The sequence below is a fragment of the Pleurodeles waltl genome, chromosome 3_1 (genome assembly GCF_031143425.1).
Source record: "Pleurodeles waltl isolate 20211129_DDA chromosome 3_1, aPleWal1.hap1.20221129, whole genome shotgun sequence".
Taxonomy (NCBI): Eukaryota; Metazoa; Chordata; class Amphibia; order Caudata; family Salamandridae; genus Pleurodeles; species Pleurodeles waltl.
In genome coordinates, this window is record NC_090440.1 from 1,855,478,188 (window position 1) to 1,855,505,206 (window position 27,019).

A 27,019-nucleotide genomic window follows, 5' to 3' on the forward strand; every position below is an offset into this window, starting at 1 on the left:
ACAAACTGGCGAATTGGGACTATTGTGCCAGTTTGTAAAGCCTTGCACCACATTATACCTGTGCCAGGTATAATGTATGCAAAGTAGGAATTCCCCCATTAAAAGCCATGCAGAACTAGCCCAGTGAAATCTGCAAGATTTCACTGAACCATTCTGCGTCTTCACAGCATCGATTTCTTAACACATGCTCAGAGCAGGCATTAAAGTGATGCTGAGCTTCTTTACAGTGGACCGCCTCAGATTGCTAGAGTAGCGTTATTTTTTTATGCTAGTCCTACAATGCATCGGTTTAGCGCCATAGATGCATCCGAATTTCTGATGTATCTGTAGAAATGTGTGCCATGGAGCATTGTATCATAAATATGGTGCTACCATGGCATCGTTAGGGGGTTTGGGGCTGGCGCAAGAAAACTAGTGCATCAATTCCGATGTGCCAGTTTCTTGTAAATGAGGCCCAATTTTTTTTATCAATATGACAATTACAGGTACAATAAAAATGCAAGCAATACTGCTACTAATACAACATTTGTATATATGTAAATATTCTTAGAGAATATTTCTCATAAATGTGCATGCAATGGATGCATACATTTTTCATGAACTCTAGTACCATTCAAGAGTGACCCAATACCATTAGTTTATCCTTTGAATGTGTTGAGCATGTTTGACTTTAGTGTTATCTTGTCTTGTTGTGTTGAATATATAGGGTGGTGAGGAATTGATTCAGTTGCCTGTCTTTGAGTTGTGTGTTAAGGAACAAGAAGAACCCTGGGGTTCAGAGGGCCTGAGATTTTAAAGACTACAGGTATCCCTATGCAGATAAGAATTAAGTTATGAGATATCAATCGATGTTGTAAATTCAAAATACTGTTTAAATATCCAAAAATTAAAAAATAGATGTTCTGCAAATATGACTGCACTAGGACTTGAATCAAACGCGGCGTGAAGGAGTGCTCAGGGAAAAAATGATATGTGTTAATAAAAGGGCGCTCTTTGTATCACAATCAAAATGGTAACAATAAGGTCCATCAATAATACAATGAGTTAGTGCAAAGAAGGGTTGTATTTAATGTCGAAGGAGTTTCTGTCCTTTTTATTGATTAGTAGGATCAATATCAGGACGAGCTTAAATGTAAGCCTTTGTTACAGCGTCTTCTGACAGTTGAAGTAAATGTGCTCATCAAGAAAGCCACATAATAAGAAGGCATTAAATGGTCAGTGTGAATTAGAGGCAGTCTTGCTTCACATTAGTACAAATCTATGACCCCAGCCGTCCACAAAATCTTGCAGCAGCCTGTGTTTATTCCTTTTTTTAAGGATCACCCGTCCAGGAGCGTCCTCCCCTATGAATCCACTTGTACTCACACCCTGGCTGTGATTGTGTTAATTTTGTTTTTTTTTAGGATTTTTTCAGGAGTAACCACTCAATGAATCCACTCGTCCTCAAACTCTTAATATGATGTGTGTTCATTCCTTTTTCAGACTGTGTTCGGTCCAGGATCTCCCACGCCTTTCCCAGGACTAAAAAAGAATAACACATCCAGTCTACTTTTTGTTGGCTTTGATTGTGTTCAATTTTTTTTTGTAGGATCTGCAGTTCAGGAGTAATCACCCAATGAATCCACTCGTCCTCAGACTCTTAATATGACATGTGTCCATTCCTTTTTCAGACTGTGTTCGGTCCAGGATCTCACACCCCTTTCCTAGGACTAAGAGAGAATAACACATCCAGTCTACTTTTTGTTGTCTTTGAATTGTGTCAGTTTGAGAAATATTAGTGCTATTTCTAAATGGGACCAGAAAATTCCCGATACAATGTCCCTTATGGCTGTGTTGGTTAAATGAAATTAGATTCTGGTGCTTCGATTGTCTTCTATAGTAATTAGTGTTGGGTTTTGAGAGGTCAGATTGGAGCAATCGATTGGTTTATGTATTGTCTATTTAAATAGAATTTGGTTGTGTACATTGGTTTGTAAATTAAAATCAGCATGTGTGCTCAGTTGTTGTCTGTAGCAACATTATCCACAGCTTCCACAACTGCAAATGTATGAGCAGGCCAGGAATAATGTGTACGGCATAACTGTGTCCCCAGGCATTGCGCACAACATATTCTTTGTTCCATTCGGTAATTATCGTACTAGTGTCATCGTGTTTTGTTTCATGAGATGTTCAGTGAGAAATCCCAAACTCTCTTAGTAATACGTTAAGGACATTGCTGTCTCTTTGTTGAAGACTTATAACCTCTGACGACATTGACAGTTCTCAAAAATCAAGAAATTATAACAAAAATACTGCTAACAGCCACCATGATGCTACAGTCTTTTCTTTCCGTATCGCGAATGGGCACTGATTAGTACCCTTTAGCTCATAGGTAAGAGAAATAAGCCCCCTACATGATGTAAGTGATGGACAGAAGTCAAGACCCCACCAATAGGTTGATAGATTTCCTATGGCATTGTGTAAACCCTGCGGTCCTACAAAAAATGGTCCAGTTTTTGCAGATTTGATATAAACGTAACATTGTTTAATACAAGAGACTTCAAACACGCAATCAACTGAGATCGACAAATAAACATAATTCATAATGGGTTGTAACTGCCTGTAGAGGTTCTCTAGGTATTAAATGACGATTCATTCATTGATCACATTTATTTAGAGACCTAATACTTGCTTCTACACATTTGCCAGGCACCAGTCTTCCAGTCACACGTGCATAAGCTGAAGATAATTGCCTAAGGAATATGCAGTTCTGCAATTTTGATCGTAATTATGCAGAGTACAAATTAGCAGAGATGATTGTAATTCAGAACTATATATTAGTCCTAACACAGTGATCTCTCGCTAACGGCAAGAGTCTGATCCACTTTTAGGTCAGTAAATAACTGTGTGTTGTGTGCTTCCTCAGAAATGACACACTAGGATGATTGGTACAAAACGTGTCTACAGATGGTAAAAGAAGCACTTTCACTTAAAGAATGCCAGACCCATAGGCTTTGTCTTTGATCGTTTAACCCCTTGCTGCCAGGCCGTTTCCCCTCTTGTGCTGAGCCTTTTTTTGTCTATTTGGGGCAGTTCACGCTTCGGCCCTCATAACTTTTTGTCGACATAAGCTATCTAAACCAAATTTGCATCTTTTTTTTCCAACATCCTAGGCATTCTAGCGGTACCCAGAGTTTGTGGGTTCCCTTGAAGGAGACCAAGAAATTAGCCAAAATACAGCAAAAATGTAGTTTTTTTAAAAAACAAATGGGAAAAAAAGGCTGCAGAAGAAGGCTTGTGGTTTTTTCCCTGGAAATGGCCTCAACAAAGGGTCTGTGGTGCTAAAATCACCATCTGTCTAACTTTCAGGAACAGGCAGACTTCAATAAGAAAAACACATTTTTCAACACAATTTTGGCATTTTACTAGGACATACCCCGTTATTACTATTTTTTGTGCTTTGAGCCTCCTTCCAGTTAGTGACAGAAATGGGTGGGAAACCAATAGTGGATCCCGAACAGCTAAACATTTCTGAAAAGTTGACAACTTTCTGAATTCAGAAATGGCTAATTTGTGTAGATCCTACAAGGGGTTCCTACAGAAAGTAACAGCTGAAACAAAACAATATTGAAATTGAGGTGAAAAAAACAGCCATTTGTCTCCACGTTTTGCTCTCTAACTTTTTCCTGCAATGTCTTATTTTCAAAAGCAATATACCCTTACGTCTGCTAGACTCTTCTGGTTGCTGGGATATATGGGGCTTGTAGGTTCATCAAGAACTCTAGGTACCCAGAGCCAATAAAGGAGCTGCACCTTGCAACAGGTTTTCATTGCATACCGGGCATACAGCAATTAATTTGGTGAAATATAAAAAGTGAGAAATAGGTATCAAGAAAACCTTTGTATTTCCAAAATGGGCACAAGGTAAGGTGTTGATAAGCAGTGGTTATTTGCACATCTCTGAAATCCAGGGTGCCCATACTAGCATGTGAATTACAGGACATTTCTCAAATAGACGTCTTTTTTACACACTGTCTTACATTTGGAAGGACAAAATTTAGAGAACAAGGGGCAATAACACTTTTTTTGCTATTCTGTATTCCCCTAAGTCTCCCGATAAAGATGGTACCTCACTTGCATTGGTAGGCCTAATGCTCGCGACAGGAAACACAACATGGACACATCACATTTTTACATTGAGATCTGACGTGTTTTTTGCAAAGTGCCTAGCTGTAGATATTGGCCTCTAGCTCAGCCGGCACCTAGGGAAACCTACCAAACCTGTGCATTTTAAAAAACTAGACACCTAGGGGAATCCAAGGTGGGGTGAATTGTGGGGGTCTCATCAAGTTCTGTTACCCAGAATCCTTTGCAAACCTCAGAATTTCGGCAAAAAAACACTTTTTCCTCACATTTCAGTGATAGAAAGTTCTGGAATCTGAGAGGAGCCACAAATTTCCTTCCACCCAGCATTCCCCCAGGTTTCCAGATAAAAATGGTACCTCCCTTGTGTGGGCAGGCCTAGCGCCTGTGACAGGAAATGCCCCAAAACACAAGGTGGACAAATCACATTTTCACAAAGACAACAGAGCTGTTTTTGCAAAGTGCCTATCTGTGGATTTTGGCTTCTAGCTCAGCCGGCCTCTATGGAAACCTACAAAACCTGTGCATTTTCTAAAACTAGACACATGGGGGAATCCGAGATGGGGTGACTTGTGGGGCTTTCACCAAGTTCTGTTACCAAGAATCCTTTGCAAACCTCAAAAGGTGGCAAAAAAAACACTTTTTTCTCACATTACAGTGACAGGAATCTGAGAGGAGCCACAAACTTCCTTCCACCCAGTTTCCCCCCAAGTCTTCCGATAAAATGATACCTCACTTTTGTGGGTAGGCCTACTGCCAGTAAAAGGAAATGCCCCAAAACACTATCTGGACACACCAAAATTATCAAATACAAAACTACCTGTTTTTGCAGGGGGCACCTGCGTTTTTGGTCCTGGGCTCAGTAGCCATCTAGGGAAACCTACCAGACCCAAACATCTCAGAAAACATGACACCAGAGGTAGTCCAAGGATGTGTGACTTGTGTGGATCTCTCAATGTTTTCTTACCCAGAATCCTCAGCAAACCTCAAATGTAGCACATTTTTCCCAAATTGCTGTGTGGGATCACCGCACCGGGACAAATTTCCTACCACGCAACATTCCCCTCAGTCTCCTGGTAAAAATGATACCTCACTTGTGTAGGTGGGCCAAGTGCTTGTAACAGGGAAGAGCCAAAAACATGTCAAAATTGAGGGGGAACCAAAGCCGGTCAAAAAGTGCAGTTTGAAAAATAAAATTTTTAGTCTGACAAGTGCAGCAGAATTTATATCGGCTTAGGTGAGACAATGCTGGGTGGTAGGAATTTTGTGGATTCCTGCAGATTCCAGAAGGGTCCGTCACACAAATGTGGGAAAAATGTGTGATTTCATGTGAAGTTGGAGGCTTGCAGGACATTGTGGGTAAGAAAATGGTGCGGGCGCATGTGAAGCACACCACCCTGGAAACACCCAGATGTTTAGTTTTCAGATGTGTCTAGGTCTTGTGGATTTTTCTACATGGCAGTGTCCCAAAGTCCATAAAATGCAGCCCTCACCATTCCAAGTGGGATGATTTTGACAGTTATCCAAGCTCTCATGGCCCAAATGTAAAACGAAAACCCAAAATAATCAAATGTTCTCTTGCTTGCCATGGGATAATATGTCTTAGTGTGTGTGGGGATAGCTGAAAGACTGTTAGCCCCTTCAGTTGGGGTGGGGGCATAACCAGGCCCATACTGGTTGGTAGCCACCACCCCACTATTTTTTTTTTTTTTTTTTAATTCCCTGGCATCTAGTAGACTTTCTGCCCTTCCGCAGTGTGGATCAGGGGTAATTGCCCCATCTGCCCACTGGTGGACAGAACAACTTTGTCCCCATTTATTTGAGGTGAGTATAAAGACGCCATCCAGATCTTCTTTTCCCTAGCTTTATTTTGAGACAAGCAAGATGCTACCAACCCTGGCAGATACAAAGGACAACTGCCAAGACAGAGACACCCTTAATATTCCATTCTACTTTGTTGCCTAGCAATCATTACATACATAACATTCTATCTTATAACCCAACATATCTCCCTCCCAAACTAAATAAAATATTTCTGACATGAATGTTGATAAAATAACGTATAACCAGTCAACAGATTACCTAAAACATTGTCAACTAAACCACATAATCTTTTAGATACTCCGGCCTCTTCACAACTCTTTTTTCCCTTCCCTTCAATCCCACATTGCCCTTTTCATGTCCACCGTCAATTACTTTGTCTTTCCACCTCCTCAACTCCAAATCATTGCACTTCACTACACCTTCCACATCCCACCTCCTTCCGTCCTCCAATTCCACACTGGATCTCCTCACCTTCAAAATTCGTTTGGGAATAGACCATTTGGACAATCCTTTCTTAGTTTTGTCCCAAACTTTTGTTCGCACCCAATCACCAACTGCCAACTTTCGTTCCACCACACTATCCATACCCCTACCTTCATACTTCCCTTGGATTTCTGTCACATGACTCGTTAAACTTCCCTCATTCGCTCTTCCCCTACCTGTCTTGCCCATCCAACCTGGAACTGCTTTGGTACAGGGTTTTCTACCTTTCAACAACATGAATGGAGTCTCCATTGTAAGGGAATTTTGGGTGGTACGATAACTCCACAACACATCTTTGACCTCCTTCCTCCAATTCAACCCATTTTGCAACGCCAACTGAATGTTTTCCCCCAACACTCTGTTGAATCTTTTCACCAATCCATTCTCCCTAGGATGCACTATGGCCGTTTTAATATGTTTAACCCCACAACACTCTAAATAATTTTCAAACTCGCTAGATGTGAATTGTGGACCATTATCAGTTACCAGTACTTCAGGATAACCCTCTCGCTTCCATATTTCCTCACACAACTCAATGATTATACTAGATCTAACGTCACAGACTAAACTGACCTCAGGCCATTTAGAATGTTAATCCATCATCACAATGGCATAAGTTTTCCCATCTCCCTCCAAATTAAACGGACCACACACATCCATACCTACCCTTTCCCATGGTTTATGTGGAAATTGTATGGGAACCACAGAAGTACTCTTCCCAACATGCATTTTGTCACTGCATGCACAGCACAAACAATTCCTGACAAACTTCTCAACATCTCGATCCATGCCCGGCCACCAAAAATCCTCCCTAGCCTTCCTCTTCATCCCTGACATACCCCCATGGCCCTCATGCAACACTCCCAATACTTCTTCTCTTAACTTGTGCGGCACAACCATTTTGTCGCCCCTTCTCAACACTCCTCCCTGCTCAGATAATTCCGACCACACATGCTTAAAATTTTATATTTTCTATACAACACTCTCTTCCAATTCCCACCAATGTTTATTCAAATTTGTTATTATCATTTGCATCAATTCATCCTCCATCATCGCTGTCTTCCACACATCCTCCTTTACAGCCTTTGTCTCTATGGTTTGTATGTCCGACACAACCCAATCTTCATCCTCGTCATATTTTATACCTTCCATCGGTAGTCTAGACAAACAATCAGCATTCACGTTTGCCACGGCCGGAACACATTCAATAACAAAATCATATTCTTGAAGTCTATACAACTATTTTGCTATCCGAGGTAATGCACGGCTGGCACCCTTTGCTGTGAAAATATCCACCAATGGTTTGTGGTCCGTCCGTAAGTAAAATTTTCTTCCCCATACATAGTTCCTCAAATGTTGTACCCGGCACCAACAAGCAAGAGCTTCTTTTTTGATTGCTGAGTAGGTCGTTTCTGCCCCCCTAAGTGTCCTCGAGGCAAACACAATCACGTGTTCCTTGCCCTTCCTCACTTGCACCAATACCACCCCCAAACTGTACATGCTAGCATCTGTATATATAATGGTATGGTCATCTGTCACAAAAGGTTTTAGTTCCACAGCGTTTATAATGTTCTTAAGCTCAATAAATGCTTGTTGACACCCCTCCGACAACTCAAACTTCTGTTTTTTCTTCATTAATGCACGTAGTGGCTGATCCATATCCGCAAAATTCCTCACAAGTTTCGCATAATATTCTGCTAAACCCAAGAATGATCTTAGTTGACCTTTACCCTTCGGATTCAGTGCCTTCTCAATCTCATCCATCAATCCTACGCTGGGTTTTATTCCTTCCCCAGACACTGTATGACCCAAATATTCCACACTCTGACGTTCAAACTTGCACTTTTTCATCTCAACACTCAAACCTGCCCTTTCCAAAATCGAACACACGCTTTCCAGCATCTTATCATGTTCTACACTATTTTCTGCCATCACTAACACGTCATCCTGGAAAAATGGTACATTCTCACCCTTGCCCAATAAATTCTGCATCACCCTTTGAAAAACCGCAGAAGCAGATGTCAGGCCAAATGGCATTCGTACAAATCTAAATGCTCCCTTTGGCATGATGAGTGAGGTGAGATGTTTTGAGTCTGGATGTAATAAAATCTGGTGATTTGCATTTGATAGATCAAGGGTAGAAAACACCATGCCACCATGAATACTGGCCAGCAGCTCATTTATTTATGTGTGGTATGGGATATCTGTCTATACATATATTATCATTTAAGACTCTCAAGTCAATGCACATCCTAATTTTGCCATTAGGTTTCCGAGCTAACACTACCGGGCTCAACCACTCTGAAGATTCCACCTCTTCTATTACACCCAACTGCAATAACCTTGCTAACTCGACTTTTAATGCATCCCTTAATGCCAACGGTACACCTCTCACTCTGTGCACTTTAGGTACCGCACCATCTCTCAAGACAATCCTATGTTGGAATTTCTTAAGACAACCCAACTCATCCCCAAACAACAACGGGAACTTCGATCTCTATTTTTCTACTTTAGGATCTTCATGCAACACAGTTAATACCTGTTTCTCTGAGTTTGGGTTCAATACTATGTCTAATGCTCTTTGCTCATTCCAGCCCAATAAGCATCTCCCTTTTTCCACAACATACAGGCAACAAGTGATCTCTCTCCGTTTAAAAACAATTTTTCCCTGAACATTTTCTACAACAGGTATTTTGGTACCTCCATACCCCACTAATTCGACTTAGATTTGGATAACTCTGCCTTTCCTACCTTGAGCCATGTGTCTCTATCAATGAGAGTATGTGGAGAACATGAATCCGCCCACATGTCAACTAATACACCATTCAGACTTACAGTGCACTTCGGAGATCTGTAACATTCATTACCTAACAGCATCACACTGTCCCCAACTGTGATTTCTTCCGTAGGGGCATCATCCAACATTAATATTTGTATGTGGTCTTCTTCATCATCAGAAGATGTCCTCTCCATTTTTTTACTGTCGACCTGCAAACAATTTACACTTTTCTTTTTGATTCCCATTCCACCTTTCTTTTGGTTGCACACCTTAGAAAAGTGACCCACTCTGTTACAATTAAAACATTTAGCATATGTAGCTGGACAATTCCCAGAGAATGCTAGACGCTTCATACTACCACATCTATAAAAAAATTATTTTTTTCTTCCAACTTATTCTCATTACTGGTGCTTTTAACTTTGTCTACTTCTTGCACGGTCACATTCTCTGCCATGTTTTTGCCCAATTCTTTTATATGACGTGATGTGTCTTCGATATGCTGTGCAATAAGTATTGCCTCATTTAAAGACGGGTCCTTTAAGCTTAAAAGTTTTTCCTGGACTTTTAAATTCTTAGTGCGATTTATTAATTGGTCTCTAATTATTTCCTCGTGCAAGTCCCTAAATTTGCAGGTATTAGCTAATGTTCTTAATGCACTTACAAACTGGTCAATAGATTCACTGTGTGCCTGTGCCCTGGAAAAAAACTTGTGGCGTTCCACAACTATGCTTACTTTCTTGCTAAAATGACTTTCTAACGCCTGCATAGCTCTTATATAAATATCATCACCTTCCCCTTCTTCATCAGATCCCTTATCATTCTCAACAACTGCATTATATGGCAGGGTTTTCAATACTTTCCTGCCTTCAATCCCCAGATTACGTTTCAATAAGGCTAATTTCCTTTTTGCTATAAATATGGCTCCTCCTAATGCTTCCAAATACTTTTCGAAGGTCTCTTGCCAATCTTCCCAAGGCTTAATGGGTTCACCAGGGACACGCAAAAATGCAGGTGGAGGCGCTATGGACTGCATAGTGTGTGATGACTACAAAAAATAACAAGGTGTCACCTTTTCCTATACTGCATATACTATTCTTTACTCTCCCCCCATTAACCAACATGAATGAACCACAACCATAGTTCTGCAAGGACGTCAACCTGTTGCAGTTTGAACAGAACACACAATTATTTTTGTTTTTTTACAACCAATACAGTTTGAGCTAGATGTTCAATTTCCAACAGGATGCTCCATTTTTCGTATAGCAAAATGCTCCTTTTCGTTCCTGATGAAGAATCCACTTCTCTCTTAAAAACCCGGCGACATCAGCATCGATTTCGAAGATTTGTTCTCTTTTCGTTACCCGAGAAGATGATTGCCCTTGTCTTCGCAGCGTAAAACAGCGTGACACGTACTACGTTGGTTGCCTTGGATACACAACGTCAAACCAACGACGTCAATAGCAGCACTCGCGCGAAGGTTCCAGCACACGAAAACTTCCGCCTCGGCTCAACAATGGCACCGGCACAGAGCAGACAGGGGTGAGTAGATCTAGTATGAGTGTGTGGGTCCCCAAATATAAAAAAAATAAAACATGAACAAAAATATATCCCTGAAGTCTAGGGGTTTCTGCCCCATGGGGGGCAGAAAAGGCCTAAAATATTTTGCCCCCCTGAGGAGCAGCAACTCCCCTTATGCACAAGTATATAAAAATAAAATGCCTGGTGTCTTGTGGTTTCTGCCAAATATGCTGACCTGCCCCCAAGTGGGGCAGAAATGGCCTAAATATAATTTGTCCACCAGGGGAGTGACCCTTGCCTAAGGGGTATCTCCCCATCTGTAAAACAAAACAAACAAAAAAATCCCTGGTTTCTGCCCCCCTTGGGGGAAGATTGGCCTAATAAAAATAGGCCGATCTGCATCCAAGGGGGGCAGAAATGGCCTAAATATAATTTGCCCCCTAGGGGAGCGACCCTTGCAGGTAGCTCCCCACCTCTTAAAAAAAAAAAAAAAAAAAAAAAGATCTCTGGTGCATGGAGGTTTCAGCCCTCCCCCCCCCGGGGGGCAGAAAAGGCCCTAAAAATAATTGCCGCTCTGGGGAGCGACAATTGCCCGAGGGGTCGTTCCCTTTATGCCAAATTGTGTTCAAAGTAATCCCTGGTGTCTAGTGGGCATTTCAGCAGCCAGATCGCTTCACAATCTGGCTGCTGAAATGCTCTGAGAGACTTTAAAGGGAAGGATATTCCTTTCCTTCCCTTTGAAGCCTCTCAGGCCCCATCACATGATCGGAAGAGAAATGCTCTGCATTTCTCTTCCGATCATGCAGGAAGCTCAGCTTCCAGCGTGATGGGAGGTGGCCTCTGATGAGGTCAGAGCTGACGTCATCAGACGTCACTAGGGGGATAGGAGGCAAGGCCATGGAGGGAGCGCTAGCATTCCCTCCGAGCTCCGATGCCAGGACCTAATGGTTACGTCCTTGGCACAGGAGCACTGTGCCGCTGGACGTAACCATTACATCTGCAGCACAGAACGGGTTAATTTGCTTGTCATATTTTGGAGAAACAACAAAATGAATAACACTAGCCTGACAACACACAACAGTAATTTTGATGAAAAGGTTTGAGGAATCACAACACAAACAAGAGGAAAATGACACCCGTGGGTCAATAAAGTCACACAAGAAAATAACTGAGAAGAAATGGGGCAGGAGTAATAAATAAGGGGCATAGAAAGAGGTAACCTAGTGTAAAGGTAGTAATACTAGTCTGTAGGTGGCGTTAGACCATCTAATATATATATATGTATATATATTTATATATATATATATATATATATATATATATATATATATATATATTTATATATATATATATATATATATATATATATATATATATATATATATATATATATATATATATGAGTACAGGTAGCACAGAATAAGTAGCAGTAAGGGAACAAGGGTTTCAAGGGCATATACAGGCAGGGATAAAGATAGTAGTGTGTGCAGGGGAATAGGCGTTAGGGTATTAGTAGCCATTTCAGTGCTACAATATAGAAAGCAAAAGCTACTCAAGTTTAGGCAAAGGAGGAGGTTAGATACTAGTGATTTATATATATCATATATATATATATATATATATATATATATATATATATATATATATATATATATATATAAAATGTATATATATATGTGTAAAATGCAGTGGCAGACTAGGTATAGTTAGGCCCTAGTTTCTATAAAAAGAGTGTTTTTTGCTATTATTACAAATAATGTAAAAAAAAGAAAAGTGGCCAGGGTACAGACACCTCCCAGGGCTAAAAAACATGAATCGCGGCGGATCCGTGGGTCCAGAGAATAAATTTTTTTAAATGAACCTCGCTAAGGTAACTATAACTTGCGCCCTCACCATGCACTGCTAATTACCCCAGATATTTCAGCACTCATAAAAACGTTTATAACTTCATTAATAATATCAGCAAAATATTAGCAGTCACATTTTTGAAGGGAAAACTGTGCATGGTGAGGCTGCGAGTTATAGTTACCTTAGGGTGCAAGTTACTTGAAATAATTATAACTATAACTGCTGATTTTCTATGGTTTTCTACAAGTAAATTCATAACCTAACTTTACCGTCTATTGACAGGCAAGGAGGACAGGTGTAAGATATAGGGAAAGGATTGATGAAAGTTCAGTGAGAAAAGAAGGAATGGGTAGGAGAATATTAGGCAGAGGTGGAGATCGATGTGTCCTCTGGTCTCCAGCCTAACTTCTCGAGAGTGTAGAAATGAAGCTAAAAAAGGCAGTTCTGGGGGACCTGGACAAACTTTCTTTAGAACAGGGATCCATAAATACTCTGTTATCTGATATCACATATAGCTCTACAAACTGTGCTGGGTTTTCTCTAAAAATGGCTATTATAAATTGTATACATTTATGTATATTTTTTTACTTGGACCTCTCTGCAGGGTGACCCCCAAACACTTTACCTTCACTCCTCCTGATTCCTGAACTCATGTTTGTTGGCTTTCAGGACTGTGTGCACTTTACCACTGGTAACTAGTGCTAATGTGGTGTCTGCTTTCCTTTATACATGGCAAAATTGGCTTACACCCAGTTGGCACATTTAATTTACTCGTACATCTCTAGTAAAGTGGTACTACATGTACTCAAGGCCTATAAATTGAATATTACTGGTAGGCCCACAATACTCATTGTGCCACCTACTAACATAGCCTTTTAAATCATATCTCAGGCCTTCTATTGCAGTCTGCAGTGCAGTTTTAAATTGCCATTTCAACCTGGTGAACAAAAACCTTTACCCAGGGCTAAGCCTTCCTTTTTAGTACATATAAATCACTCCTGGGGTAAGCCCTTAACAACTCTCTTTAGTGGTTAAGTTGGAGTTTAAGTCACACTTCTGTAAATGCCACTTTCAGAAAGTTGCCATTTCTTGTCCTAATCATTTCGTACCTTCAGCCCGTGTTCTAGAACACATGATTAGGTGTAGTTGACCTTTGTGAATTACTCCCAAATAGAGAGACAAAGTTGGACTAAGTGTTGGAAGGATGAGGCACCCTGCTAGGATGGGAGGGGCAAGCTGTGCCATGCCTAACTTAAATTTCAAGGTACGGCTTCCAGCACACCCACAAAGAAATTTCCAGAGTCAGATATGAGAGGACATCTAGAATTTTCTTCCACTTCAAAAGCTCACAAAGTGTAACTATTGGACCCTGAGACTAACTGTGCCATACACTCCTGGGCCTGAAGAAGGCCACAAAAAGACTGCCTTGTACTTCGCAGGACTGTGTCCTGCTGGGTGAGGTCTGCCTTGTTCTTCAGGGGACTGAGCTGCTGCTTGAGGTCTGCCTTGCTGCTTGAAGGAGAGAGGACCTTCTTCTTGAACCCAGGGCTAACAGGGTGACTCCAAGGGTCAGTTAGCTGACGCCCTGTTCTGAGCTACAGCCAAACAACATGATCCAGAGACCTCCCTGTAACTGCAAAGCCAATCTGCTGCAGCTGGACCTGCTTGGACCTGCAACTGGAACTGCCTGAGCCCTGCTGACGTCTGATAGAGTGAGTCTATGAGCCCCAAGACGTGACTCCCAGGTCCCAGTTCCTTTGCTGGTGCCAGAGAGCACTTCTCTTAAAGAAAGGCATAAATCCTAAAGCTTTGGACTTTTCGTGACCACAAACTGACCTGTTTGTGCTGAGTCTGCAACCTGCGATGACCACCATTGCAAGCTCCAGGGAAGCCTTCTCTTCTTGCTACTTCAATGACCAGTAACATGAGATCTGTACTTTGCGTTATAGCAAGAACAGCCTGTGATTACTACCAACGTGAAGCTCCAGCAATGACCATCCACAATGTCTGACCAGATCATTGTACTACACTGACGACCATCCATATTGTTCTTCCTGCTTCTCATGACCTCCCCACCATGAACTAGACTCTTCAAGCCAGATTTTCTGAAGGTAATATTTTCAGTGGAGCTAACCTAGTCCTTGTATTGAGGCCCATGATTCATCACAGTGAGCCTGAACTTGTGGCATTCTCTTGGTCTAGCAGGGCCAGATGACCTCGAGTGGCACCTTGCTTTTTGTGGCTACTTTCAACGACATCTTTTAAATTGTATATCTCTGGTTCTAATAAACTGATTGAGTTTTTGCTATTTGGTCCCATTTTATTTATTACATTTTGCTCTATTTTTGTAAATTGGAATTTCTCTTGTGTAGTGTTTTGATTTTTCTACTGTTTAACTGCTGCATATAAACTGAACATATTGCCTCTTGGTTAAGTCTGGCTACTTTTCTGGCAAGCTACCAGAAGGTTAAGCATGGGTTAATGTATTCATTTGTGTTGGTTCACCATGACAAGGATTTAGGTTGTTTCCTGAGTGGGGCTTCTTCCCCATCAATGAGTAACACAGTTTCCTACATATGATATATGTGTGGCCATGGATATCACAGTTCAGTACTCAATGTTAGTGATGCTGTAGGAAGCCTATAGCTAATTGGATCGGACTATTTAATGTAGCAAGAAGAATTAAAAGTAGGAGCATTGATATAACCGATGGTTTGATTAAAATACACATTTTTTAAGTAGCATGCCAAGTAATAAAAATGGATATGATTCACAATATATTTTGAAAGTACACTTTTTCATGTTTATAAGTGAAATGTTTATTATATTTTCTTTTTTTCTCTAGGAAACTGGCTAAATCAACATTGGTTTTGATTCTGGTGTTTGGTGTACATTATATTGTGTTTGTGTGCCTGCCACACACATTGACTGGTTTAGGATGGCAGATAAGGATGCACTTTGAGCTCTTCTTCAATTCCTTTCAGGTACATCTGTTTACTACTTTGGTTTCTTTCTGGGTTTTGAGTGTATCAAAATGTAACTTTAAACTACTAGTACAAGAAGAAATGTATTGACTTCAAAAGCAAGTCTACTGAAAACAACACTTTGGCTGATGTTCACAAACTATAGCTAGCTAACCTAGCTGTATTATTAATAAACTTTTAATTTTAAATGGAATGATATGTAATGTCAAGAAACACGTTCTGTAAGGAAAATGTATGATTTGCATACAAACATGTTTTTATACCTCAGATGGGTGTCCTAAAAACAAAGCAAATCTTTCATCACCCTTTGTTTGTTTAATATACTTCCCTGAGTGGTACGGGTATGCCTATATGTGAATTATGGGGGTCATTCTGACCTTGGCGGTAAAAGGGCCATACCGCCAGTCAGAACTCCACCATACTACCGCCGCGGCCGCGGTAAACCGCCACGGTCATTCTGACCACCAACTGTGAATCCGCCAAAAACCCGACATCCAAGGAAGGCAGCCTCATCAGCGGGCCGCGGAAAACTGGAGATGACCAAACCTCCACCGCCACGCCAACACAAACACGCCCATGCCATTCTGACCCACCAATCCACGCGGCGGTCTTTCAACCGCGGTATTCCATTGGCGGTACACACTGTCGCGCTCAAAATACACACACACATACAAAACACTGCCACATTGGGCAATTTGAAATACACACACCTGACACACATACCAACAACACTCCCACACATCCATACAACTATAAAACACACACCCACATCACCCACAAACCCCTACGACCGAAGATCAGAGACGAAGGAGAGAGAGACACATCACAGAATAGAGAGCTACATCACACAGAGGCACACTACACCATCACACACACCACATAGAAGCACAAAGCACCACACACCAACACACTCATCACCATATACACCACCCCACACCTCATCCACACCACCCCATGGCACCCCAAAGGCACCCACGCTTTTCGGACCAAGAACTCCGGGTCATGGTGGAGGAAATCATAAGAGTTGAACTGCAGCTCTTCGGCTCACAGGTGCAGCACACCACTATAGCCAGGAAGGCGGAGCTATGGCAGCGGATCGTGGACAGGGTCAACGCGGTGGGACAGCATCCCAGAAATCGAGACGACATCCGCAAACACTGGAACGACTTAAGGGGAAAGGTGCGCTTGATGGTCTCGCGACACAACATCGCAGTGCAGAAGACTGGCGGGGGACCCCCACCCACTCCACCTGAATTCACAGCATGGGAGCAAGAGGTACTAAACATCCTGCATCCTGATGGCCTCGCTGGAGTACACAGAGGAATGGAATCTGGTAAGTACAATCTCAACTACTTCACCCCCCCCAGCATGCTAACCCCCACCCCCACCCCCACCCTCACCCCCATCACACATCCTCCCTGAGTATGTCTCTCCAGCACAACCCACCCAACACCAACCCCTGCATGCCCCCACAAACTATGGACACCCATCACCCAAGCATGACCACTGCACATACCCCCCCCCAAAACACCCCCACAACACCTCCCCCAAGGGAATGGCAGCACTGGGGGACAAGGGCACCAATCAATGGCACGCAATAGCACACACAGAAACAATAACCATACTCTCTTACCCCATGCAGGACCCGAACGCCAACACACCGGCCAGGAGGGTCCAGAAATGTCCATCCCCCCCCCCGGAAGAGGCCCCCAGTGATGACAGCAGCTCTGTCGACCTGGAACCTGATGACCAGCCCGGACCATCGGGGACCTCTGGACAGTCAGTTCCCCACACACAGGCCACAGCAGACCCAACCCCCTCTGGGACCAACAGCACAGCTCCCACCCAGCGGCCCATGCCTCTGTCTCTAGGACAGGTCAATCAGCGGTGTGTCTGCCACTACAGGGCACCCAGGCTAACCCACCACCCCAACAACAACAGGGACCTGGGGGCAGTGGTAGTGGGCACACCGTCCAGGGGACAGAGGCCGGGGGAAACAGGGCAACTCGGAGGGCTGCTGTGCGACAGGGGGGGGAGGAGAGGCCCATGGAACCCACTCTCCAAGAGGCCCTCACCACCATCATGGCAGCCTACCACCACTCCCAAGAGACGATGGCGACGGTACTGGCCAGGTTCCAGGAGATCCAGGCACAGCAGGAGGAACGCTACATGGGGTTCACCAATCAACTCACCAACATCTCTACCGCTATGGGGAGCATAGTCCAGGCCCTCAACCGGATAGAAGACACGTTGCAGGACCGTGTGGCACCACACAGGGCCCCTGTCACTAGCCAGGAACAGCCTACCACCTCCGCCGGCGCTAGTGGACAGGAGGCCCCACCACAACGACAGGCCACCAGAGCCCCACCTCCTGCTGAAGAACAACCACCCCGCAAGAGGAGCCTGAGATCCAAAAAATCGACAGAGTAGGATGTCAAGACCCCCGCCAGCATGAGACACCCCCTGAAGTCATCCCACTGTCCCACATTGCCACCCTGTCCAACCTTGAACTGCCCCTGCTCCATCCTTCCACAGGCATATGGACAATGCACCTGTGAGACTGAGAACTGGACTCTGCCATGGCCATTACTCCACCCCCACCCATCACCGTGTTTATATCATGTACCATTATCTCGCACAAAAAATAAATCACTCAATGCACTGAAATCAAACAGGAGTCAGGCTGTATTATTTACAAATGTATAACACATTACCGATCAATTATGTTCTGTTAACTTTGTGCTGAACACATACCGAGATCAATAAGCATTAGTCCATGGGCTAACCAAGCAGTAGTCACGGAGTGGGTCATACAGCACTGAAAAGGGAAGGGAAAATCAAACATCAGTTTAAAAGAACTGGGGGGTCATAGACAAAGTTGAGAAGCAGGAGGCTTGCAGGAAAAGTAAAATGGCGTGGTTGATTCTTACCTGCGTGCTACTGAAAATACTGTTGGATAACTCTGTCCCTGTTGTCTGTGTCGTCCTCTGAGTCTTCCTCCTCTTCACTCTCCGCAGGCTCCACAGCTGCTTCAACACCACCATCTGGACCATCCTCCTGCAGGAAAGGCACCTGATGTCGCAATGCCAGATTGTGAAGCATAGAGCAGGCCACGATGATCTGGCACACCTTCTTTGGTGAGTACATCAGGGATCCCCCTGTCATATGCAGGCACCTAAATCTGGCCTTCAGGAGCCCAAAGGTCCTTTCTATGATCCTCCTAGTTCGCCCATGGGCCTCATTGTACCGTTCCTCAGCCCTGGTCCGGGGATTCCTCACTGGGGTCAATAGCCAAGGCAGGTTGGGGTAACCAGAGTCACCTATTAGCCACACACGTTGTCTCTGTAGCTGTTCCATCACATAAGGGATGCTGCTATTACGCATCACATACGCGTCATGCACTGACCCAGGGAACATGGCATTCACATGGGAGATGTACTGGTCAGCCAAACAGACCACCTGGACGTTCATTGAATGGTAACTTTTCCTGTTTCTGTACACCTGCTCATCGTCTTTTGGGGGGACTAAGGCTACATGGGTCCCATCAATGGCACCAATGATGTTGGGAATATGTCCAAGGGCATAAAAATCACCCTTCACAGTGGCCAAATCACCCTCCTCAGGGAATATAATGTAACTCCGCATGTGTTTCGTCAGGGCAGACAACACTCTAGACAAAACTTTGGAAAACATAGGCTGAGACATTCCAGATGACATGGCCACTGTTGTCTGGAATGAGCCACTTGCAAGAAAATGGAGGGCTGACAGAACCTGCACCAGAGGGGGAATTCCTGTGGGTTGGCGAATGGGGGACATCAGGGCTGGCTCCAGCTGGGCACACAGTTCATGGATAGTGGCACGGACAAGTCGATATCGTAGTATGATGTGGCGTTCTTCTATTGTCGACAGGTCCACCAGCGGTCGGTACACGCGAGGATTCATCCTTCTCCTCGCAAGTCCCAGCGGACGGTGCCTAGGAATGACAACATGGAGCACAGAGTCAAGCCAATCACTGGTACGGTCACCACAGCTTGCATAGCACACGGTTATCTATGTTTTGAAAGGCGTGTATGTGTGGCAATGCAAGGCCTAGGCCTGTGTGTCGCAGTAGAAATTATGCCATGTTGGCCCTTGAAATGGCGGCTGCCTGACCTGTGAAGTGGGACAATGGGATGTGAGGTCAATGCGCAGGCGGAGCACACCGTGGCGGTAGGCGGTCGAAGACCGCTACACGGAGCTGCATTGGTTAACATTGAATGCTATGGGTTTGAGGAGCCAATGACGATGTGCGCCGGCGGTAGCGGTACGCACCGCCGCGGTACGCACCGCCGCGGGCGTGACCGCCATTTTCTATCTGCCTAATCACTCGAGACCTGATCATCCACAGGAGAGGACCTATACTGCAAGTGCTGCTGTGACCTCGGTCTGGAAGTGACAATGGCTGCTGCGACTGGGGAAAGGGCCCCTGCCTTCACGTCTGAAGAGTTGGAGAAGCTCGTGGATGGGGTCCTCCCCCAGTATGCGTTACTCTACGGTCCTCCAGACCAACAGGTAAGTACACCGGGTGCACATGGAATGGGCGATGCCTGTGTGGAGTGGGGTGGATGTAAGTTGGTGGGGTGGGGGGCGAATGAGGAGTGCAACGCACGACAGATGAGAGCATGTGCCGTATGGCAAGGTTGGGGAGGGGGGGCCAATCACATCTAACATGCAGTAAGTTGATGAATGTTTCCTTCCCACCCTGTACATGTCACATAGGTCAGCGCCCATCAGAAAGTCGAGATTTGGCGTGCCATCGCCAAGGAAGTCCGGGCCCTGGGGGTCCACGTCAGACGGGGCACCCACTGCCGCAAGAGGTGGGAGGACATCCGCCGCGGAACCAGGAAGACCGGCGAGTCACTGCTGGGGATGGCCTTCCAACCTAGGAGGGGTGCCAGTCGTACCCTGACCCCCCTGATGTCCCGGATCCTGGCGGTGGCCTACCCTGATTTGGATGGGCGCTTGAGAGCATCACAGCAGACACAAGGGGGTGAGTATCAGCACATTCTGCTATCTTTCTGCGCAGTGGAGGCGTCTGGGTGGGGGAGGAGGGTTGTGGGTGACATTAGGCCAGGGTGCTTTCTGTAGTGTAGTCCTCTCCCTTAGGCATGGCCCTGTGCTCCCGGCCCCCACCTCTGTAGGGTGACAAGTACAGCTATTGATGGTCCAGCCTCACACATCTGCGCGTTTGTCCTCTCTTGACCTGTTGTCTTAGTCAGAAGTACTGAGTAGTGTACCCCGAATGCGCGGCTTAGTGCATGAGGCTCCTGTGTCTGTCCTCTCCGCCAACGGTGTTGACATTGCATGCACTCAACCTGGTCTTCTTTTTTCTCCCCCCCCTTCTTCTTCATCTACTTGTGCATGTGTGCATTAGCATCATCAGGCGGAGGAGATTTGGCATCGGAGCACGAGGGTGCTGCAAGTCACAAGGCCCCGGTGGGCCCAGGAACAGACACCGAGGGCACCAGTGATCCGGAGGGCGAGGGGAGCACCACAACGGGGACCGGTGGTGAGAGCAGCGACACAGACACGTCCTCGGATGGGTGCTCCCTAGCGGTGGCGGAAACATCCGGGAGCCCCGCCTCTACAGGTACAGCCGCCACCCAGCGCACCAGCCCCGCCCTCCCTGCAGCCCCTCAGCCTATGCTCCGTGCCCGCTCGCCCAGGAAGGCGGGCGTCTCCTTCGCCCCAGGCACCTCAGCCCCTGCCCCTGTCACCCCTGCTGCCCTCAGTGCGGAGCTCATTGACCTTGTGAGGACGCTCATTGTTGGGCAGACTACCCTTTTGAATGCCATCCAGGGGGTAGAAAGGGAGGTGCATCGGAGCAATGCCTTCCTGGAGGGCATTCATTCGGGTCAGGCTGCCCATCAACGATCGTTCACTGCTCTGGCCTCAGCACTGACGGCAGCCATTGTCCCTGTTTCCAGCCTCCCTCTTCTGACTGCCTCCAGCCTGTCTCTGTCTCCTGTTCCTCAGCCTATCCCATCCACACCATCTGACCAGCCTGCACACACCTCAACACCCAAGGGCAGCTCATCCAGACACAAGCACCACAGATGCCACAAACACTCACCCAAGCAACACCCAGATGCAGACATTCCAACAGTCACTGCCACCCCTGTGTCCCCCTCCTCCTCGTCTCCCTCCTCCTTCCCTGTGACGTCTACACTCACACCTGCATGCACACCAACATCAGCCAGTGCTTCCATCACTACCACACCCTCCTGTACAGTCCGCACGCGTGCAGTCACCACCCCCACTGCCATTTACACGTCCCCTGTGTCCTCTCCCACTGTGTCTGTCACCCCCTCTTCCAAGACACACAAACGCAGGCAGCCACCCACCCAACAGCCATCCACCTCACGACAGCCTACAGCACCAGCACCTTCACCCAATGACAGCACACCTGACTCTCCTACAACCACATCCTCTTCCTCCACTCCCATCACCACTTCTCCTACCCTTTACCTTGGCCCTAAAAAAGTTTTCCTGGCTAATCTTGACCTCTTTCCCTCCGATGACCTACCCCCTCCATCTGCAAAGAGTCCCAAGAGCACCACAGCCACCACCAGCCCAGCTTCGGGTGTCACTGTTGTGCATGGGTTCTGGAGTGCACCCTTTGCCAGCAGTGACACCTCCATCAGCAGCAAGAACACATCCAGCCCCCCCCCCCCGGCAAGAGGACCAGGAAACACAAGGGCCGCCGTGCGAGGACTGACACGGCTGCCCCCAAGGAGCAAACTTCGCCCACTTCACCAGCCACATCATCTAGGGGAGGCAAGGTCCCGAGAGCCCCATCTAAGGAGCGTAAGGGCAGCAGGGCGGAGAAGTCAGGCAGCAGGAGCGCGGAGCAGGTGGGCCCCACATGCCACATCCCAGCTGGAAAGGAGGACACCAAAGGGCCCAGGACTCCGTCCCCGAAGGGTCCAGAAGCATCACGGTCGGAGGGCGACTGAGCAGGGAGTCCAGGCCAGGTCTTGCTCCCTTGACCTACTGGATGTGCACCGCTGAACAGGGCCCGCCGTGGAGAAGAGCACCGCTGAACAGGGCCCGCCGTGGAGAAGAGCACCGCTGAACAGGGCCCGCCGTGGAGAAGAGCACCGCTGAACAGGGCCCGCCGTGGAGAAGAGCACCGCTGAACAGGGCCCGCCGTGGAGAAGAGCACCGCTGAACAGGGCCCGCCGTGAAGATAGGCACCGCTGAACAGGGTCCGCCGTGGAGAAGAGCACCGCTGAACAGGGCCCGCCGTGGAGAAGAGCACTGCTGAACAGGGCCCGCCGTGAAGATAGGCACCGCTGAACAGGGCCCGCCGTGGAGAAGAGCACCGCTGAACAGGGCCCGCCGTGGAGAAGTGCAACGCTGAACAGTGCCCGCCGTGGAGAAGAGCACCGCTGAACAGGGCCCGCCGTGGAGAAGAGCACCGCTGAATAGGGCCCGCCGTGGAGAAGAGCACCGCTGAACAGGGCCCGCCGTGGAGAAGAGCACCGCTGAACAGGGCCCGCCGTGGAGAAGAGCACCGCTGAACAGGGCCCGACGTGATGATAGGCACCGCTGAACAGGGCCCGCCGTGGAGAAGAGCACCGCTGAACAGGGCCCGCCGTGGAGAAGAGCACCTCTGAACAGGGCCCGCCGTGGAGAAGAGCACCGCTGAACAGGGCCCGCCGTGGAGAAGAGCACCGCTGAACAGGGCCCGCCGTGGAGAAGAGCACCGCTGAACAGGGCCCGCTGTGAAGATAGGCACCGCTGAACAGGGCCCGCCGTGGAGAAGAGCACCGCTGAACAGGGCCCGCCGTGGAGAAGAGCACCGCTGAACAGGGCCCGCCGTCTCAAGCACCGCTCCGCTGGGCCCCGCCGTCTCAAGCACCGCACCGCTGGGCCCTTCCTGTCAAGCACCGCTCCGCTGGGCCCCGCCGTCTCAAGCACCGCTCCGCTGGGCCCCTCCGTCTCAAGCACCGCACCGCTGGGCCCTTCCTGTCAAGCACCGCTCCGCTGGGCCCCGCCGTCTCAAGCACCGCTCCGCTGGGCCCTTCCTGTCATGCACCGCTCCGCTGGGCCCCGCCGTCTCAAGCACCGCACCGCTGGGCCCTTCCTGTCAAGCACCGCTCCGCTGGGCCCCGCCGTCTCAAGCACCGCTCCGCTGGGCCCCGCCGTCTCAAGCACCGCTCCGCTGGGCCCCGCCGTCTCAAGCACTGCTCCGCTGGGCCCTTCCTGTCCTGCACCGCTCCACTGGGCCCCGCCGTCTCAAGCACCGCACCGCTGGGCCCTTCCTGTCAAGCACCGCTCCGCTGGGCCCCGCCGTCTCAAGCACCGCTCCGCTGGGCCCCGCCGTCTCAAGCACCGCACCGCTGGGCCCTTCCTGTCAAGCACCGCTCCGCTGGGCCCCGCCGTCTCAAGCACCGCTCCGCTGGGCCCTTCCTGTCATGCACCGCTCCGCTGGGCCCTTCCTGTCAAGCACCGCTCCGCTGGGCCCCGCCGTCTCAAGCACCGCACCGCTGGGCCCTTCCTGTCAAGCACCGCTCCGCTGTGCCCCGCCGTCTCAAGCACCGCTCCGCTGGGCCCTTCCTGTTATGCACCGCTCCGCTGGGCCCCGCCGTCTCAAGCACCGCACCGCTGGGCCCTTCCTGTCAAGCACCACTCCGCTGGGCCCCCCCGTCTCAAGCACCGCTCCGCTGGGCCCCGCCATCTCAAGCACCGCTCCGCTGGGCCCTTCCTGTCAAGCACTGCTCCGCTGGGCCCCGCCGTCTCAAGCACCGCTGGGCCCCGCCGTCTCAAGCACCGCACCGCTGGGCCCTTCCTGTCAAGCACCGCTCCGCTGAGCCCCGCCGTCTCAAGCACCGCTCCGCTGGGCCCTTCCTGTGAAGCACCGCTCCGCTGGGCCCCGCCGTCTCAAGCACCGCTCCGCTATGCCCCGCCGTCTCAAGCACCGCACCGCTGGGCCCTTCCTGTCAAGCACCGCTCCTCTGGGCCCCGCCGTCTCAAGCACCGCTCCGCTGGGCCCCGCCGTCTCAAGCACCGCTCCGCTGGGCCCTTCCTGTCATGCACCGCTCCGCTGGGCCCCGCCGTCTCAAGCACCACTACCTCTGTCCTTGGCAGGATGAAGCAGTCTGGGCACAAAGCCCCCTCCAGAACCAGTGGAGACTGTTATCCACTTGAGAGACTGTGGCTTTGCACTCCCCAGGATGCAGCAGTGGGCAACCCACCCACTGGAGAGACTTGCGAGACTCTGGCTTTGCACTCCCCAGGATGGTGAAGTGGGCAACCCACCCACTGGAGAGACTTGAGAGACTGTGGCTTTGCACTCCCCAGGATACATCAATGGGCATGGTGGCCCCTTCGTGGATCTGGCGTCGTGGACTCATGTGGCTGTGGTGCCTCCCCCTTCCCTTCCCCCTGAGGTGCCTGTATTTTTTCATCAGATGCCCCTGCAGTGTTCTCTCCAAAGGACTCAGGTCTCCTGTGTGGGCTTTGCCCTTGTGTCGCTACACTGTAGCCCATGGACTGTTCCATTTAACTTTCATGTACAGGACTAATTGCCTCGGTTCTCCATGGCAGTGTGTATAGTATCATTTTGTTATGGATATTTTGTCTATTTTTTATATAAAATTTTCGTCCCAATTTATTTCTGTCTTTGCATTCTTAAGGGGGTTTGGGTGGTGTCACTGTGCATTGTTGCTCTGCATTAGTGTGTACATAGTTTGGGGGGGGGGGGGCGCATATGTGTGTGCCGTAAGCTTCCCTCCTCCCCCTCCCGTGTGTCGTAGGTGCAGTACTCACCGTCTGCGCCGGAGTTCGTACTCGTGGTAGATGAGAAGGTAGACGAGAGCAGGTAGGATGTTTAATTCGGGTTCCATGCTGTCCTCCTTCCTCGTGGAGTGTGTTTTGGTGCGCGTTTTCCTGTTCGTAGTCTGTTTCCGCCGTGTTTTTATCGGAAAAGGTGGCGGATTGGTGAGTTGTGATAGTGTGGGCGGTACATTGTCTGCCGCCTGCCTGTTGGCGGTGACCGCCACGCTGTTTGTCTGCACCGCCGCGGCGGTCGGAGTGTTAATGAGGCGGCCTGTGTTGGCGGTTCCCGCCAGGGTCAGAATTCCATTTTTTCGACCACCGGCCTGTTGGCGGGTTGGCCGCCGCTTTATCACCGACCGCCAGGGTTAGAATCACCCCCTATGTGTCCAATGTGCCCCTGGAGCCAAGCAACACTCTACTGATGAGCCCAATCAGAGCTGAACTCGTCTTGGGTTGTTGTGTTCCAGTTCAAAGAGGGTCTGATCTGGCAGTTCGGTCTTGACTGTTCTTATTGGAGCTGGGTCAAGATTGATTTCTCTTTCAGTCCTGTTTTTATTTGTGAGCAAAGCAAATAGCAAAATTGTCTCTTCAGCAAGGTTCAATACTAGTTACAAAACCTTCTTGATCTTCCAAAAAATTCACCAAGAATTTCTACCAAATGTTGGAAAAGCCTCTAATTAATTCACAAATCAAAAATCACTGATAAACACAAACAGTATATTGGGCCTCATTATGAGTTTGGCCGAGAGGATCACTCTTTTACAAATGTGGCAGCTATCTCATCCTCCGTATTACAAGTACCATTATATCCTATGGAATTTGCAATCCAGTGGATGGGATATCCGTCACGTTTGTGACAGAGTAATCCCCCTCCGCCAAACTCTTAATGAGGCCCATAATGTCTGAGTTCATCAAGTGCCAACAAAATTTCAAAGTGCAATTCTGCTACAAGAACGAATACAAGAATGTTCAATTGGAAACATTGTTTAAACAAAAGGTTGCAAACTCCTTCTCCCAGTCAATTGCTGAAAAAAAAGTCCATTCAGGTGTTTCATACTTTTGACAGGAAACTCTCTTTCTCTTTGATCCCTGAGCTACTGGTTTATCAGTATCATTGTCACTTTGATCAGATTTACCAGTTTCTTCTGAAATTGTCGGGGGCACTTTCACTACTGGCACAGTTTGCTCACCTGGCCATTTGTCTTCGGGTACAACTCTTTTTTCTACAGCTCTAGGTCCTTCATCAGCATCTGAGCTTTTCAGATTCAACTGTTTCTGTTTCAACCCTTCTGTACCAATCATTGCTGTTGACTCACTCAAACGTCCCTCAGGCTGCAATTTTGCTGTACTGGTTGCTTGTGCATCCCCAACAGCTTGACTAACCTGTTCCCTCTGCCTCACTTTACCCCGACCCTGTATCATCAAGAGGACCTGGACATGAGTCATGCCAGAGCTACTGCTGCAGCTGGACGGTAGCTTCTCCAACCTGATGAGATATTGAATGAACAATGTCAGCTAGTCCTTTGCAATAATCCAGTACCAAATCATCTATGATGTTCACAAGGATATTCACAGGTACACCTGGCAATCTCATAGAACATCCCAGGATAATTTCATGTGTGGACAGGCCTGTTTTTCT

The 27,019-nt window shown here is 47.5% G+C and overlaps 1 protein-coding gene across 1 annotated transcript in view; it reads left to right on the plus strand.

Annotated features, from left to right (window-relative positions):
- Positions 1–27,019, plus strand: part of PTH2R (parathyroid hormone 2 receptor) — a 1,094,265-nt gene that overhangs the window by 977,892 nt on the left and 89,354 nt on the right. The window contains exon 11 of the mRNA XM_069221390.1: positions 15,420–15,558. Within this exon, the coding sequence (XP_069077491.1) occupies positions 15,420–15,558 (139 nt within the window). The remainder of the gene's footprint in view (positions 1–15,419; positions 15,559–27,019) is intronic.